Below are 16,486 nucleotides of genomic sequence, written 5' to 3'. Positions count from 1 at the left end.
TATACAATAGGATGGTGTGCCTAATAAAATGGCCAGTGAGTGTATACAATATGTAGAATATTATATACAATAGGATGGTGTGCCTAATAAAATGGCCAGTGAGTGTATACACTATGTAGAATATGATATACAATAGGATGGTGTGCCTAATAAACTGGCCAGTGAATGTATACAATCTGTAGAATATGATATACAATAGGATGGTGTGCCTAATAAACTGGCCAGTGAGTGTATACAATCTGTAGAATATGATATACAATAGGATGGTGTGCCTAATAAACTGGCCAGTGAGTGTATACAATCTGTAGAATATGTATACAACAGGATGGTGTACCTAATAAACTGGCCAGTGAGTGTATACAACAGGATGGTGTGCCTAATAAACTGGCCAGTGAGTGTATACAATCTGTAGAATATCCCAAATACTGCACAAATAAGTCAGGAGTCCAGGTTTAGCAAAGGAACTGCCTTTATTAGACGTTAAGTATTGACTCAACAAGCGCTGTGACATTGTCTCTTATGACAAGAAGCTTGCAACCAGCTATATAGAATACAATGCAATAGTCTGTTAATAGTTTTTTGTTATATATATATATATATATATTCAGTATGCTTCTAAAGTTTGGGCACAACTACTAATTCAAGGGTTTTCCTTTATTAAATTATTTTCTACATTGTAGACATCAAAACTATGAAATAACACATATGGAATCATGTAGTAACCAAAAAAGTGTTAAACTAATTTCTTTAACCTTTTATTTAAGTAGGCAAGTCAGTTAAGAACAAATTCGTATTTACAATGACGGCCTACACCGGCCAAATCCCCTCCCCTAACCCGAATGATGCTGAGACAATTGTGCGCCGCCCTATGGGATTCCCGATCACGGCCGGGTTGTGATACAGCCCGGGATCGAACCAGGGTCTGTAGTGAAGCCTCTATCACTGAGATGCAGTGCCTTAGATTTCTGTGCCAGATTCTTCAAAGTAGCCACCCTTCTCTCAAACAGCTTCACCTGGAATGCTTTTCCAACAGTCTTGAAGGAGTTCCCACATATGCTGAGCACTTGTTGGCTGCTTTTCCTTTGCTCTTTTTTAAATATATTTTATTTATTTATTTTACCTTTATTTAACCAGGTCGGCCAGTTGAGAACAAGTTCTCATTTACAACTGCGACCTGGCCAAGATAAAGCAAAGCAGTGCGACAAAACAACACAGAGTTACACATGGAATAAACAAAAGTACAGTCAATAACACAATAGAAATATCTGTATAGAGTGTGTGCAAATGAGGTAAGGAGGTAAGGCAATAAATAGGCCGTAGTGGCGAAATAAATACAATTTATCAATTAACACTGGAGTGATAGATGAGCAGATGAGGATGTGCAAGTAGAAATACTGGTGTGCAAAGAGCAGGAAAAATAAAATATGGGGATGAGGTAGGTAGTGGGTTGGATGGGCTATTTACAGATGGGCTATGTACAGCTGCAGCGATCGGTAAGCTGCTCTGACAGCCGATGCTTGAAGTTAGTGAGGGAGATATAAGTCTCCAACTTCAGTGATTGTTTTGCAATTTGTTCCAGTCGTTGGCAGCAGAGAACTGGAAGGAAAGCGGCCAAAGGAGGTGTTGGCTTTGGGGATGACCAGTGAAATATACCTGCTGGAGCGCGTGCTACGGGTGGGTGTTGTTATTGTGACCAGTGAGCTGAGATAAGGCAGAGCTTTACCTTGCAAAGACTTATAGATGACCTGGAGCCAGTGGGTTTGGCGACAAATATTTAGCGATGACCAGCCGAGAGCATACAGGTCGCAGTGGTGGGTCGTATATGGGGCTTTGGTGACAAAATGGATGACACTGTGATAGACTGCATCCAATTTGCTGAATAGAGTGTTGGAGGCTAATTCGTAAATGACATCGCCGAAGTCAAGGATTGGCGGGACAGTCAGTTTTACGAGTGTATATTTGGCAGCATGAGTGAAGGAGGCTTTTTTGCAAAATAGGAAGCTGATTCTAGATTTAATTTTGGATTGGAGATGTTTAATATGAGTCTGGAAGGAGAGTTTACAGTCTAGCCAGACACCTAGGTATTTATAGTTATCCACATATTCTAAATCAGAACCGTCCAGAGTAGTGATGCTGGACGGGCGGGCAGGTGCAGGCAGCAATCGGTTGAAGAGCATGCATTTAGTTTTACTTGCGTTTAAGAGCAGTTGGAGGCCACGGAAGGAGTGTTGTATGGCGTTGAAGCTCGGTTGGAGGTTTGATAACACAGTGTCCAAAGAAGGGCCAGATCTATACAGAATGGTGTCGTCTGCGTAGAGGTGGATCAGAGAATCACCAGCAGCAAGAGCTACAGTGGGGCAAAAAAGTATTTAGTCAGCCACCAATTGTGCAAGTTGTCCCACTTAAAAAGATGAGAGAGGCCTGTAATTTTCATCATAGGTACACTTCAACTATGACAGACAAAATGAGAAGAAAAAAAATCCGGAAAATCACATTGTAAGATTTTTTATGAATTTATTTGCAAATTATGGTGGAAAATAAGTATTTGGTCAATAACAAAAGTTTATCTCAATACTTTGTTATATACCCTTTGTTGGCAATGACAGAGGTCAAACGTTTTCTGCAAGTCTTCACAAGGTTTACACACACTGTTGCTGGTATTTTGGCCCATTCCTCCATGCAGATCTCCTCTAGAGCAGTGATGTTTTGGGGCTGTTGCTGGGCAACACGGACTTTCAACTCCTTCCAAAGATTTTCTATGGGGTTGAGATCTGGAGACTGGCTAGGCCACTCCAAGACCTTGAAATGCTTCTTACGAAGCCACTCTTTCGTTGCCCGGGGGGTGTGTTTGGGATCATTGTCATGCTGAAAGACCCAGCCACAATTCATCTTCAATGCCCTTGCTGATGGAAGAAGGTTTTCACTCAAAATCTCACGATACATGGCCCCATTCATTCTTTAATTTACACAGATCAGTCGTCCTGGTCCCTTTGCAGAAAAACAAAGCATGATGCTTCGACCCCCATGCTTCACAGTAGGTATGGTGTTATTTGGATGCAACTCAGCATTCTTTGTCCTCCAAACACGACGAGTTGAGTTTTTACCAAAAAGTTATATTTTGGTTTCATCTGACCATATGACATTCTCCCAATCTTCTACTGGATCATCCAAATGCTCTCTAGCAAACTTCAGACGGGCCTGGACATGTACTGGCTTAAGCAGGGGGACACGTCTGGCACTGCAGTATTTGAGTCCCTGGCGGCGTAGTGTGTTACTTTAGTCCCAGCTCTCTGCAGGTCATTCACTAGGTCCCCCCGTGTGGTTCTGGGATTTTTGCTCACTGTTCTTGTGATCATTTTGACAGCACGGGGTGAGATTTTGCGTGGAGATTTTGCGTGGAGCCCCAAATCGAGGGAGATTATCAGTGGTCTTGTATGTCTTCCATTTCCTAATAATTGCTTCCACAGTTGATTTCTTCAAACCAAGCTGCTTACCTATTGCAGATTCAGTCTTCCCAGCCTGGTGCAGGTCTACAATTTTGTTTCTGGTGTCCTTTGACAGCTCTTTGGTCTTGGCCATAGTGGAGTTTGGAGTGTGACTGTTTGAGGTTGTGGACAGGTGTCTTTTATACTGATAACAAGTTCAAACAGGTGCCATTAATACAGGTAATGAGTGGAGGACAGAGGAGCCTCTTAAAGAAGAAGTTACAGGTCTGCGAGAGCCAGAAATGTGCTTGTTTGTAGGTGACCAAATACTTATTTTCCACCATAATTTGCAAATAAATTCATTAAAAATCCTACAATGTGATTTTCTGGATTTTTTTTCTCATTTTGTTTGTCATAGTTGAAGTGTACCTATGATGAAAATTACAGGCCTCTCTCATCTTTTTATGTGGGAGAACTTGCACAATTGGTGGCTGACTAGATAATTTTTTGCCCACACATGCAGAGATCATCCGTTCATTTGGATTCATCAGCCCAAAGGACAGATTTCCACCGGTCTAATGTTCATTGCTCGTGTTTCTTGGCTCAAGCAGTTGAGATGTGTCTGTTACTTGAACTCTGTGAAACATTTATTTGGGCTGCAATTTCTGAGGTTGGTAAATCTAATGAACTTATCCTCTGCAGCAGAGGTAACTCTGGGTCTTCCATTCCTGTGGTGGTCCTCATGAGAGTCAGTTTCATCACAGCGCTTGATGGTTTTTACGACTGCACCTGAAGAAACTTTTAAAGTTCCTGAAATGTTCAGTATTGACTGACCTTTATGTCTTAAAGTAATGATGGACTGTCGTTTCTCTTTGCTTATTTGAGCTGTTCTTGCCATAATATGGATTTGGTATTTTACCAAATAGGGATATCTTCTGTACCAACCCTACCTAGTCACAACAAAACTGATTGGCTCAAACACATTAAGAAGGAAAGAAATTCCACATATTAACTGTTAACACACACCTGTTAATTAAAATGCATTCCAGGTGACTACCTCATGAAGCTGGTTGAGAGAATGCCAAAGCTGTCATCAAGGCAAAGTGTGGCAACTTTGAAGAAGCTCAAATATAAATTATATTTTGATTTGTTTAACACTTTTTTGGTTACTACATGATTCCATAATGTGTTATTTCATAGTTTTGATGTCTTCACTATTATTCTACAATGTAGAAAATTGTAAAAATAAATAAAAAAGAACCCTTGGGTGTCCAAACTTTTGACTGGTACTGTATATACGTAAAAGGCAATACGCTTGATGTGTAATCCGTGCATGCTACAATAGAATGCCTACTATACGTGAGAGCATCACACGCACACACACATTGCCAAGAATCCACGCTCAGTACACACACACATTGGCATGCATGCACACACAGTGCGCACACACACACACAAACACACACACACACACATTGACACGAATCCACGCTCAGTACACAGACACACACAGACATTGGTATGCATGCACGCACAGTGCACACACACACAAACACACCTCTGCCCACTAGACATCTGATATTTGCTTTCCAGCTAAGTGGGCAGAGAACTCTCTCTCCGTGCCTCAGGGACAACAAGGCAGAGAACTCTCTCTCTGTGCCTCAGGGACAACAAGGCAGAGAACTCTCTCTCTGTGCCTCAGGGACAACAAGGCAGAGAACTCTCTCTCTATGCCTCAGGGACAACAAGGCAGATAACTCTCTCTCCATGCCTCAGGGACAACAAGGCAGAGAACTCTCTCTCTATGCCTCAGGGACAACAAGGCAGAGAACTCTATGCCTCAGGGACAACAAGGCAGAGAACTCTCTCTGTGCCTCAGGGACAACAAGACAGAGACCTCTCTCTCCATGCCTCAAGGACAACAAGGCAGAGACCTCTCTCTCCGTGCCTCAGGGACAACAAGGCAGAGAACTCTCTCTCTATGCCTCAGGGACAACAAGGCAGAGAACTCTCTCTCTATGCCTCAGGGACAACAAGGCAGAGAACTCTCTCTCTATGCCTCAGGGACAACAAGGCAGAGAACTCTATGCCTCAGGGACAACAAGGCAGAGAACTCTCTCTGTGCCTCAGGGACAACAAGACAGAGACCTCTCTCTCCATGCCTCAGGGACAACAAGGCAGAGAACTCTCTCTCCGTGCCTCAGGGACAACAAGGCAGAGAACTCTCTCTGTGCCTCAGGGACAACAAGACAGAGACCTCTCTCTCTATGCCTCAGGGACAACAAGGCAGAGACCTCTCTCTCCGTGCCTCAGGGACAACAAGGCAGAGACCTCTCTCCGTGCCTCAGGGACAACAAGGCAGAGACCTCTCTCTCCGTGCCTCAGGGACAACAAGGCAGAGACCTCTCTCTCCGTGCCTCAGGGACAACAAGGCAGAGACCTCTCTCTCCGTGCCTCAGGGACAACAAGGCAGAGACCTCTCTCTCCGTGCCTCAGGGACAACAAGGCTGTCTAAGCCTTTTATTTAAAATATTGTATTTGGCCTTTACTGCTATATCCCATAGACACTAATCGAATAACACATTCAGATGGTTAACAGACCAAGTCAAAAAGAAAGTTTTAGAGTTCAGGAAATATTTTTAGTTTTTTGGGGATATATATTTAACCCCTTTTTTGGGGGGGTCACTATACCCCTATACTTCTTCATTTTTTAAAGTGGTACCAGTTACCTTCAGTCCTCTGACACTTATGGGGGTCATAGAACAAGATGGAGAACACCATCCAATTCTCTCACACACACACACACACACACACACACACACACACACACACACACGCACACACACACACACACACACACTGACACGCACACACACACACTGACACGCACACACACACACACACACACACACACACACACACACACACACTGACACGCACACACACACACACACACACACACACACTGACAGGCACACATCAGGCAGCGTTACACTGTGTTTTCAACAGATGGGGATAGACTGGTATGTACTGTACGATATTATACTGAAACTGATGTCACCACTATCATTAGTAAATTGTTAATTAATGCTAAGTTAAAGCCTCTTTAGTGTCCAAGCAGTGGTTTGGTGGAGGATAAACACAGTTTACACACCTTATTGACATTTTTTTTGTTTAGTTGCAAGCATAATATAATATAATACTATTTATCACGGAAAAATGCTTTGAAAATATAAGGAGAGTTACTTTATTCAACACGAAATGCCATCAGCGTTTACGCATCTAGTTATTTATTTAGAACCACTACAGCTACAAATGACAAATACAAGAGTTGTTCCCACTGCAGCATAGATATGTGATGTACTTCCAAGACCATGCATTTCAGTGAGTTCTATTTCTACATGTCGGTGTGTGTGTGAGAGTGTGTGTGTCTGAGAGTGTGTGTGAGAGAGTGTGAGTGTGTGTGAGAGTGTGAGTGTGTGTGAGAGAGAGTGTGTGTGTGTGTGTGAGAGTGTGTGTGTGTGTGAGAGAGAGTGTGTGTGTGTGTGTGAGAGTGTGTGTGTGTGTGAGAGAGAGTGTGTGTGTGTGTGTGTGAGAGAGTGTGTGTGAGAGAGTGTGTGTGTGTGTGTGTCAGAGAGTGTGTGTGTGTCTGAGAGTGTGTGTGAGAGAGTGTGAGTGTGTGTGAGAGTGTGAGTGTGAGAGAGTGTGTGTGAGAGAGTGTGTGTGTGTGTGTGTCAGAGAGTGTGTGTGTGTCTGAGAGTGTAAAAGTGTGAGAGTCTTGTGGCCGGGTCTCTTCAGGGTAGCAGAGTTGATACAGGCAAGGAGAAGGCTGCATCCCAAATGGCCCCCTATTCCCTATATAGTGCACTACTATAGACTAGAACCCTATTCCCTATATAGTGCACTACTATAGACCAGAGCCCTATTCCCTATATAGTGCACTACTATAGACCAGAACCCTATTCCCTATATAGGGCACTACTATAGACCAGAGCCCTATACCACCCTATTCCCTATATAGTGCACTACTTTAGACCAGAGCCCTATTCCCTATATAGTGCACTACTTTAGACCAGAGCCCTATTCCCTAAATAGTGCACTACTTTTTGCAAATATGGCTCTGGGAGAAGGTAGTGCACTATGCAGGAAATAATTGTCCATTTGGGATGCATCTGAGGAGGAGAGTTCAGAGCCCTGGGAACAGTGGTGGTAGTAGTTAGACCTCTGGGGCGGTGGTAGTAGATAGACCTCTGGGGTGGTGGTAGTAGATAGACCTCTGGGGTGGTGGTAGTAGATAGACCTCTGGGGCGGTGGTAGTAGATAGACCTCGGGGGCGGTGGTAGTAGATAGACCTCTGGGGCGGTGGTAGTAGATAGACCTCGGGGGCGGTGGTAGTAGTTAGACCTCCGAGGTGGTGGTAGTAGATAGACCTCTGGGGTGGTGGTAGTAGATAGACCTCGGGGGCGGTGGTAGTAGATAGACCTCTGGGGTGGTGGTAGTAGATAGACCTCTGGGGTGGTGGTAGTAGATAGACCTCTGGGGTGGTGGTAGTAGATAGACCTCTGGGGTGGTGGTAGTAGTTAGACCTCTGGGGTGGTGGTAGTAGATAGACCTCTGGGGTGGTGGTAGTAGTTAGACCTCTGGGGCGGTGGTAGTAGTTAGACCTCTGGGGCGGTGGTAGTAGTTAGACCTCTGGGGTGGTGGTAGTAGATAGACCTCTGGGGTGGTGGTAGTAGATAGACCTCTGGGGTGGTGGTAGTAGTTAGACCTCTGGGGTGGTGGTAGTAGATAGACCTCCGGGGTGGTGGTAGTAGATAGACCTCTGGGGCGGTGGTAGTAGATAGACCTCTGGGGCGGTGGTAGTAGATAGACCTCTGGGGCGGTGGTAGTAGTTAGACCTCTGGGGTGGTGGTAGTAGATAGACCTCTGGGGTGGTGGTAGTAGATAGACCTCTGGGGTGGTGGTAGTAGTTAGACCTCTGGGGTGGTGGTAGTAGATAGACCTCTGGGGCGGTGGTAGTAGATAGACCTCTGGGGCGGTGGTAGTAGATAGACCTCTGGGGCGGTGGTAGTAGATAGACCTCTGGGGTGGTGGTAGTAGTTAGACCTCTGGGGCGGTGGTAGTAGTTAGACCTCTGGGGCGGTGGTAGTAGATAGACCTCTGGGGCGGTGGTAGTAGATAGACCTCTGGGGCGGTGGTAGTAGATAGACCTCTGGGGCGGTGGTAGTAGATAGACCTCTGGGGTGGTGGTAGTAGATAGACCTCTGGGGTGGTGGTAGTAGTTAGACCTCTGGGGTGGTGGAAGTAGATAGACCTCTGGGGTGGTGGTAGTAGATAGACCTCTGGGGTGGTGGTAGTAGATAGACCTCTGGGGTGGTGGTAGTAGATAGACCTCTGGGGTGGTGGTAGTAGTTAGACCTCTGGGGCGGTGGTAGTAGTTAGACCTCTGGGGCGGTGGTAGTAGATAGACCTCTGGGGCGGTGGTAGTAGTTAGACCTCCGGGGTGGTAGTAGTTAGACCTCTGCGGTGGTGGTAGTAGATAGACCTCTGGGGCGGTGGTAGTAGTTAGACCTCTGGGCGGTGGTAGTAGTTAGACCTCTGGGGCGGTAGTAGATAGACCTCTGGGGTGGTGGTAGTAGATAGACCTCTGGGCGGTGGTAGTAGATAGACCTCCGGGGCGGTGGTAGTAGATAGACCTCGGGGGCGGTGGTAGTAGTTAGACCTCTGGGGCGGTGGTAGTGATGATGTAGAGATGAGTGGGTTCCTCTAGCAGGAGTCCATGGCCTGACAGATCTGAGCAAACACCTCTTCAGGAGACCTCTCTGCATCAATCTGGGGGAAAACACATGAAACAAACAAAGATTAGGATTCAATGCAAGGCACATTTTAACCTCTTGAATAATAGGACAACATTTAGATTTCTGCCGAAACAGACCCTAAAGTAATTATTTTTTAATGACAATAAACATAAACGATAACTGTTGATGTTTCATAATTTTAGAAAGTTCTGGAACTCACCTTCTGGTCAAAATAGTTATATTCACTTTTTTAGGACACAAGCTCAAGTATATAGTACAAATATGAAGAAAATATTAATAAAATAAAAAAAAATCTGATTTATTTTCCTATTCAACAAAAGTGGGACAATAGGGTATGAAATGACCCTAATGACTATAAGATTTCACATTTCTTATAACTGTAAAATAAACATGATACTACTTAGTGACTGTACACTATTGGCGCTATTTCATATTAACAGAGAATATTTTTCATGTTGAGAGCTCTATATCCAACTAAGGATGACTGTGTCTCGCTCTGCGTGGCCGATGTGAGCAAAACATTTAAACAGGTTAACAATCACAAGGCCAGAATACCAGGTTCTCAAAGCATACACAGACCAGCTGGCAATTGTCTTCATTCATCTTTCCTTGTCCCAACATGTTTCAAGCTGAACACCATTGTCCCTGTTCCCAAGGTAACCTAGCTACTGTAAATGACTATCTGTAATTATGAAGTGTTTTGAAAGGCTGGTCATGTCTCACATCAACACCATTATCCCAGACAACCAGGACCCACTCCAATTCACATACCGCCCCAACAGATCCACAGATGACGCAATCTCAATCACACTCCACACTGCCCTTTCCCACCTGGACAACCGGGGACATAACTACGTGAGAATGCTGTTCATCGACTACAGCTCAGCGTTCAACACCATAGTGCCCTCAAAGCACATCACTAAGCTAAGGACCCTGGGACTAAACACCTCCCTCTGCAACTGGATCCTGGACTTCCTGACGGGCCACCCCCAGGTGGTGAGGTTAGGTAGCAACACATCTGCCACGCTGATCCTCAACATGGGGGCCCCTCAGGGGTGTGTGCTTAGTTTCACCCATGACTGCGTGGCCACGAACAACTCCAACACCATCATCAAGTTTGCTGACGACACAACAGTGGTAGGCCTGATCACCGACTGCGATGAGTGGAGGTCTAACTACGACTGCGATGAGACATGCTGGTTAAGTGTGCCTTGAATTCTAAATAAATCAGAAAGTGTCACCTGCAAAGCACCGCCACAACATCACACCTCCTCCTCCTCTATGCTTCACAGCAGGAACCACACATCCGTTCCCCTACTCTGTGTCTCACAAAGAGACAGCAGTTGGAACCAAAAATCTAAAATTTTGACTGCGCAGAACTAAGGACAGATTTCCACCGGTCTGTCTATTTTACTGCTGCTGTTTAATTATTTGTTACTTTTATTTTCTATTTTTTACTTAACACTTATTTTTAAAGCTGTTGGTTAATAAGGGCTCGTAAGTAAGCATTTCACTGTAAAGGTCTACTACACCTGTTGTATTCAGCATTTCACTGTGAGGTCTACTACACCTGTTGTATTCAGCATTTCACTGTAAGGTCTACTACACCTGTTGTATTCAGCATTTCACTGTAAGGTCTACTTCACCTGTTGTATTCAGCATTTCACTGTAAGGTCTACTTCACCTGTTGTATTCAGCATTTCACTGTAAGGTCTACTACACCTGTTGTATTCAGCATTTCACTGTAATGTCTACTACACCTGTTGTATTCAGCATTTCACTGTAAGGTCTACTTCACCTGTTGTATTCAGCATTTCACTGTAAATTCTACTACACCTGTTGTATTCAGCATTTCACTGTAAGGTCTACTACACCTGTTGTATTCAGCATTTCACTGTAAGGTCTACTTCACCTGTTGTATTCAGCATTTCACTGTAAGGTCTACTACACCTGTTGTATTCAGCATTTCACTGTAAGGTCTACTACACCTGTTGTATTCAGCATTTCACTGTAAGGTCTACTACACCTGTTGTATTCAGCATTTCACTGTAAGGTCTACTACACCTGTTGTATTCAGCATTTCACTGTAAGGTCTACTACACCTGTTGTATTCAGCATTTCACTGTAAGATCTACTACACCTGTTGTATTCAGCATTTCACTGTAAGGTCTACTTCACCTGTTGTATTCAGCATTTCACTGTAAGGTCTACTTCACCTGTTGTATTCAGCATTTCACTGTAAGGTCTACTACACCTGTTGTATTCAGCATTTCACTGTAATGTCTACTACACCTGTTGTATTCAGCATTTCACTGTAAGGTCTACTTCACCTGTTGTATTCAGCATTTCACTGTAAATTCTACTACACCTGTTGTATTCAGCATTTCACTGTAAGGTCTACTACACCTGTTGTATTCAGCATTTCACTGTAAGGTCTACTTCACCTGTTGTATTCAGCATTTCACTGTAAGGTCTACTACACCTGTTGTATTCAGCATTTCACTGTAAGGTCTACTACACCTGTTGTATTCAGCATTTCACTGTAAGGTCTACTACACCTGTTGTATTCAGCATTTCACTGTAAGGTCTACTACACCTGTTGTATTCAGCATTTCACTGTAAGGTCTACTACACCTGTTGTATTCAGCATTTCACTGTAAGGTCTACTACACCTGTTGTATTCAGCATTTCACTGTAAGGTATATACATACACCTGTTGTATTTGGCGGCATGTGATAAATACAAGTTGATATGATTTGATTTGCTCAATCACAGACAGTGTAACCAACAAAGCACCATCACACTTCCTCCTCCATGCTTCATAGTGAGAACCACACATGCGGAGATCATCCGTTCACCTACTCTGCTTCTCACAAAGACACAGCGGTGGGAACCAAACATCATCAGATCAAAGGACAGATTTCCACCGGTCTAATGTCCATTTGCTCATGTTTCTTGGCCCAAGCAAGTCTCTTCTTCTTATTGGTGTCCCTTAGTAGTGGTTTCTTTGCAGCAATTCGACCATAAAGGCCTGATTCACTCAGCCTCCTCTGAATAGTTGATGTTGAGATGTGTCTGTTACTTGAACTCCGAAGCATTTATTTGGGCTGCAATTTCTGAGGCTGGTAACTCTAACGAACGTATCCTCTGCAGCAGAGGTACCTCTGGGTCTTCCTTTCCTGTGGCGGTCTTCATGAGAGTCAGTTTCATTATAGCGCTTTATGGTTTTTGCGACTGCACTTGAAGAAACTTCCGAAGTTCTTGAAATTTTCCTCATTGACTGACCTTCATGTCTTAAAGCAACGATGGACTGTCATTTCTCTTTGCTTATTTGAGCTGTTCTTGCCAGAATATGGACTTCGTCTTTTACCAAATAGGGCTATCTTCTGTATACCACCCCTACCTTGTCACAACAAAACTGATTCCACAAATTAACTTTTAAGAAGGCACATGGCATACCCTTACAACCTGGGGGCAGCCCGTCAGGAAGTCCAGGATCCAGTTTCAGAGGGAGGTGTTTAGTCCCAGGGTCCTTAGCTTAGTGATGAGCTTTGAGGGTACTATGGTGTTGAACGCTGAGCTGTAGTCGATGAACAGCATTTTCACATAGGTGTTCCATTTGTCCAGGTGAGAAAGGGCTTTGTGGAGTGCGATTGAGATTACATCATCTGTGGATCTTTTGGGGCAGTATGTGAATTGGAGTGGGTCTAATGTTTCTGGGATGATGGTGTTGATGTGAGACAGTTCCAGACTTTCAAAGCACTTCATGGCTGCTGACGTGAGTGCCACAGGGTCGTAATCATTTAGGCAGGTTAACTTTGCTTCCTTGGGCGCAGGGACTATGGTGGTCTGCTTGAAACATGTAGGTATTACAGACTCGGTCTGGGAGAGGTTGAAATTGTCAGTGAAGACACTTGACAGTTGGTCAGCGCATGCTCAGAGTGCACGTCCTGGTAATCCGTCTGGCCCAGCGGCTTTGTGAATGTTGACCTGTTTAAAGGTTTTGTTCACATCGGCCACCGAGAGCATTATCACACAGTCATCCAGAACAGCTGTTGCTCTCGTGCATGCTTTAGTGTTGCTTGCCTCGAAGCAAAAGGCATAAAAGGCATTTAGCTCATCAAATCAAATCAAATCAAATTTTATTTGTCACATACACATGGTTAGCAGATGTTAATGCGAGTGTAGCGAAAGGCTTGTTCTAGTTCCGACAATGCAGTAATAACCAACGAGTAATCTAGCTAACAATTCCAAAACTACTAGATTATACACACAAGTGTAAAGGGATAAAGAATATGTACATGAAGATATATGAATGCGTGATGGTACAGAGCGGCATAGGCAAGATGCAGTAGATGGTATCGGGTACAGTATATACATATGAGATGAGTATGTAAACAAAGTGGCATGGTTTAAAGTGGCTAGTGATACATGTATTACACAAAGATGCAGTAGATGATATAGAGTACAGTATATACGTATACATATGAGATAAATAATGTAGGGTATGTAAACATTATATTAAGTAGCATTGTTTAAAGTGGCTAGTGATATATTTGACATCAATTCCCATCAATTCCCATTATTAAAGTGGCTGGAGTTGAGTCAGTGTGTTGGCAGCAGCCACTCAATGTTAGTGGTGGCTGTTTAACAGTCTGATGCCTTGAGATAGAAGCTGTTTTTCAGTCTCTCGGTCCCAGCTTTGATGCACCTGTACTGACCTCGCCTTCTGGATGATAGTGGGGTGAACAGGCAGTGGCTCGGGTGGTTGTTGTCCTTGATGATCTTTATGGCCTTCCTGTGACATCGGGTGGTATAGGTGTCCTGGAGGGCAGGTAGTTTGCCCCCGGTGATGCGTTGTGCAGACCTCACTACCCTCTGGAGAGCCTTACGGTTGTGGGCGGAGCAGTTGCCGTACCAGGCGGTGATACAGCCCGACAGGATGCTCTCGATTGTGCATCTGTAGAAGTTTGAGTGTTTTTGGTGACAAGCCGAATTTCTTCAGCCTCCTGAGGTTGAAGAGGCGCTGCTGCGCCTTCTTCACGATGCTGTCTGTGTGGGTGGACCAATTCAGTTTGTCTGTGATGTGTACGCCGAGGAACTTAAAACTTACTACCCTCTCCACTACTGTTCCATTGATGTGGATAGGGGGGGGGTGTTCCCTCTGCTGTTTCCTGAAGTCCACAATCATCTCCTTAGTTTTGTTGACGTTGAGTGTGAGGTTATTTTCCTGACACCACACTCCGAGGGCCCTCGCCGTCTCGTCGTTGTTGGTAATCAAGCCTACCACTGTTGTGTCGTCCGCAAACTTGATGATTGAGTTAGAGGCGTGCGTGGCCACGCAGTCGTGGGTGAACAGGGAGTACAGGAGAGGGCTCAGAACGCACCCTTGTGGGGCCCCAGTGTTGAGGATCAGCGGGGTGGAGATGTTGTTACCTACCCTCACCACCTGGGGGCGGCCCGTCAGGAAGTCCAGTACCCAGTTGCACAGGGCGGGGTCGAGACCCAGGGTCTCGAGCTTGATGACGAGTTTGGAGGGTACTATGGTGTTAAATGCTGAGCTGTAGTCGATGAACAGCATTCTCACATAGGTATTCCTCTTGTCCAGATGGGTTAGGGCAGTGTGCAGTGTGGTTGAGATTGCATCGTCTGTGGACCTATTTGGGCGGTAAGCAAATTGGAGTGGGTCTAGGGTGTCAGGTAGGGTGGAGGTGATATGGTCCTTGACTAGTCTCTCAAAGCACTTCATGATGACGGAAGTGAGTGCTACGGGGCGGTAGTCGTTTAGCTCAGTTACCTTAGCTTTCTTGGGAACAGGAACAATGGTGGCACTCTTGAAGCATGTGGGAACAGCAGACTTGGATAGGGATCGATTGAATATGTCCCTAAACACACCAGCCAGCTGGTCTGCGCATGCTCTGAGGGCGCGGCTGGGGATGCCGTCTGGGCTTGCAGCCTTGCGAGGGTTAACACGTTTAAATGTTTTCCTCACGTCGGCTGCAGTGAAGGAGAGTACGCATGTTTTGGTTGCGGGCCGTGTCACTGGCACTGTATTGTCCTCAAAGCGGGCAAAAAAGTTATTTAGTCTGCCTGGGAGTAAGGCATCCTGGTCCGTGACTGGGCTGGTTTTCTTTTTGTAATCCGTGATTGACTGTAGACCCTGTCACATACCTCTTGTGTCTGAGCCGTTGAATTGCGACTCTACTTTGTCTCTATACTGACGCTTAGCTTGTTTGATTGCCTTTCGGAGGGAATAGCTACACTGTTTGTATTCGGTCATGTTTCCGGTCACCTTGCCCTGATTAAAAGCAGTGTTCGCGCTTTCAGTTTCACGCAAATGCTGCCATCAATCCACGGTTTCTGGTTTGGGAATGTTTTAATCGTTGCTATGGGAACGACACCTTCAACGCACGTTCTAATGAACTCGCTCACCGAATTAGCGTATTCGTCAATGTTGTTGTCTGACGCAATACGAAATATATCCCATATCTGGTAGGCTGTTACTGGCGTCACTGGGCAGCTCACGTCTGGGTTTCCCTTTGTAGTCCGTAATAGTTTTCAAGCCCTGCCACATCCGACGAGCATCAGAGCCGGTGTAGTAGGATTCATTCTTAATCCTGGGATAGCGGGATTTCTTATAAGCTTCCGGATTAGTCTCCCACTCCTTGAAAACGGCAGCTCTAGCCTTTAGCTCGATGTGGATGTTGCCTGTAATCCATGGCTTTTGGTTGGGATATGTACGTACAGTTACTGTGGGGATGACGTCATCAATGCACTTATTGATGAAGCCGATGAAAGAGGTGGTATACTCCTCAATGCCATTGGATGAATCCCGGAACATATTCCAGTCTGTGCTAGCAAAACAGTCCTGTAGTTTAGCATCTGCTTCATCTGACCACTTCCATACTGAGTGAGCCACTGGTACTTCCTGCTTTAGTTTTTGCTTGTAAGCAGGAATCAGGAGGATAGAATTGTGGTCAGATTTGCCAAATAGAGGGCGGGGGAGAGCTTTGTACGCATCTCTGTGTGTGGAGTAAAGGTGGTCTAGGATTTCTTTCCCCGATAGTTGCACATGTGGCATGCTGGTGAAAATTTGGTAAAACTGATTTAAGTTTGCTTGCATTAAAGTCAACGGCCACTAGGAGCGCCGTTTTTGGGTGAGCATTTTCTTCCTTGCTTATGTTGGTGTAGAAGCTCGGTAGCCGTCAGAAATGTGCTTCTACTCCTGCATTGCTTGCTTGT

The 16,486-nt window shown here is 45.0% G+C and overlaps 1 protein-coding gene across 1 annotated transcript in view; it reads right to left on the bottom strand.

Annotated features, from left to right (window-relative positions):
- Positions 1 to 9,135: 9,135 nt before the first annotated feature.
- Positions 9,136 to 16,486, bottom strand: part of LOC139376509 (adenylate kinase isoenzyme 5-like) — a 122,607-nt gene continuing 115,256 nt past the window's right edge. Inside the window, exon 9 of the mRNA XM_071119195.1 lies at positions 9,136 to 9,257. Within this exon, the coding sequence (XP_070975296.1) occupies positions 9,192 to 9,257 (66 nt within the window). The 3' untranslated portion in view covers positions 9,136 to 9,191. The remainder of the gene's footprint in view (positions 9,258 to 16,486) is intronic.

The sequence above is a fragment of the Oncorhynchus clarkii genome, chromosome 20 (assembly GCF_045791955.1).
Source record: "Oncorhynchus clarkii lewisi isolate Uvic-CL-2024 chromosome 20, UVic_Ocla_1.0, whole genome shotgun sequence".
NCBI lineage: Eukaryota > Metazoa > Chordata > Actinopteri > Salmoniformes > Salmonidae > Oncorhynchus > Oncorhynchus clarkii.
Note: the sequence above shows the minus strand (reverse complement) of the source record. Positions and strands in the feature narration are given on the sequence as shown.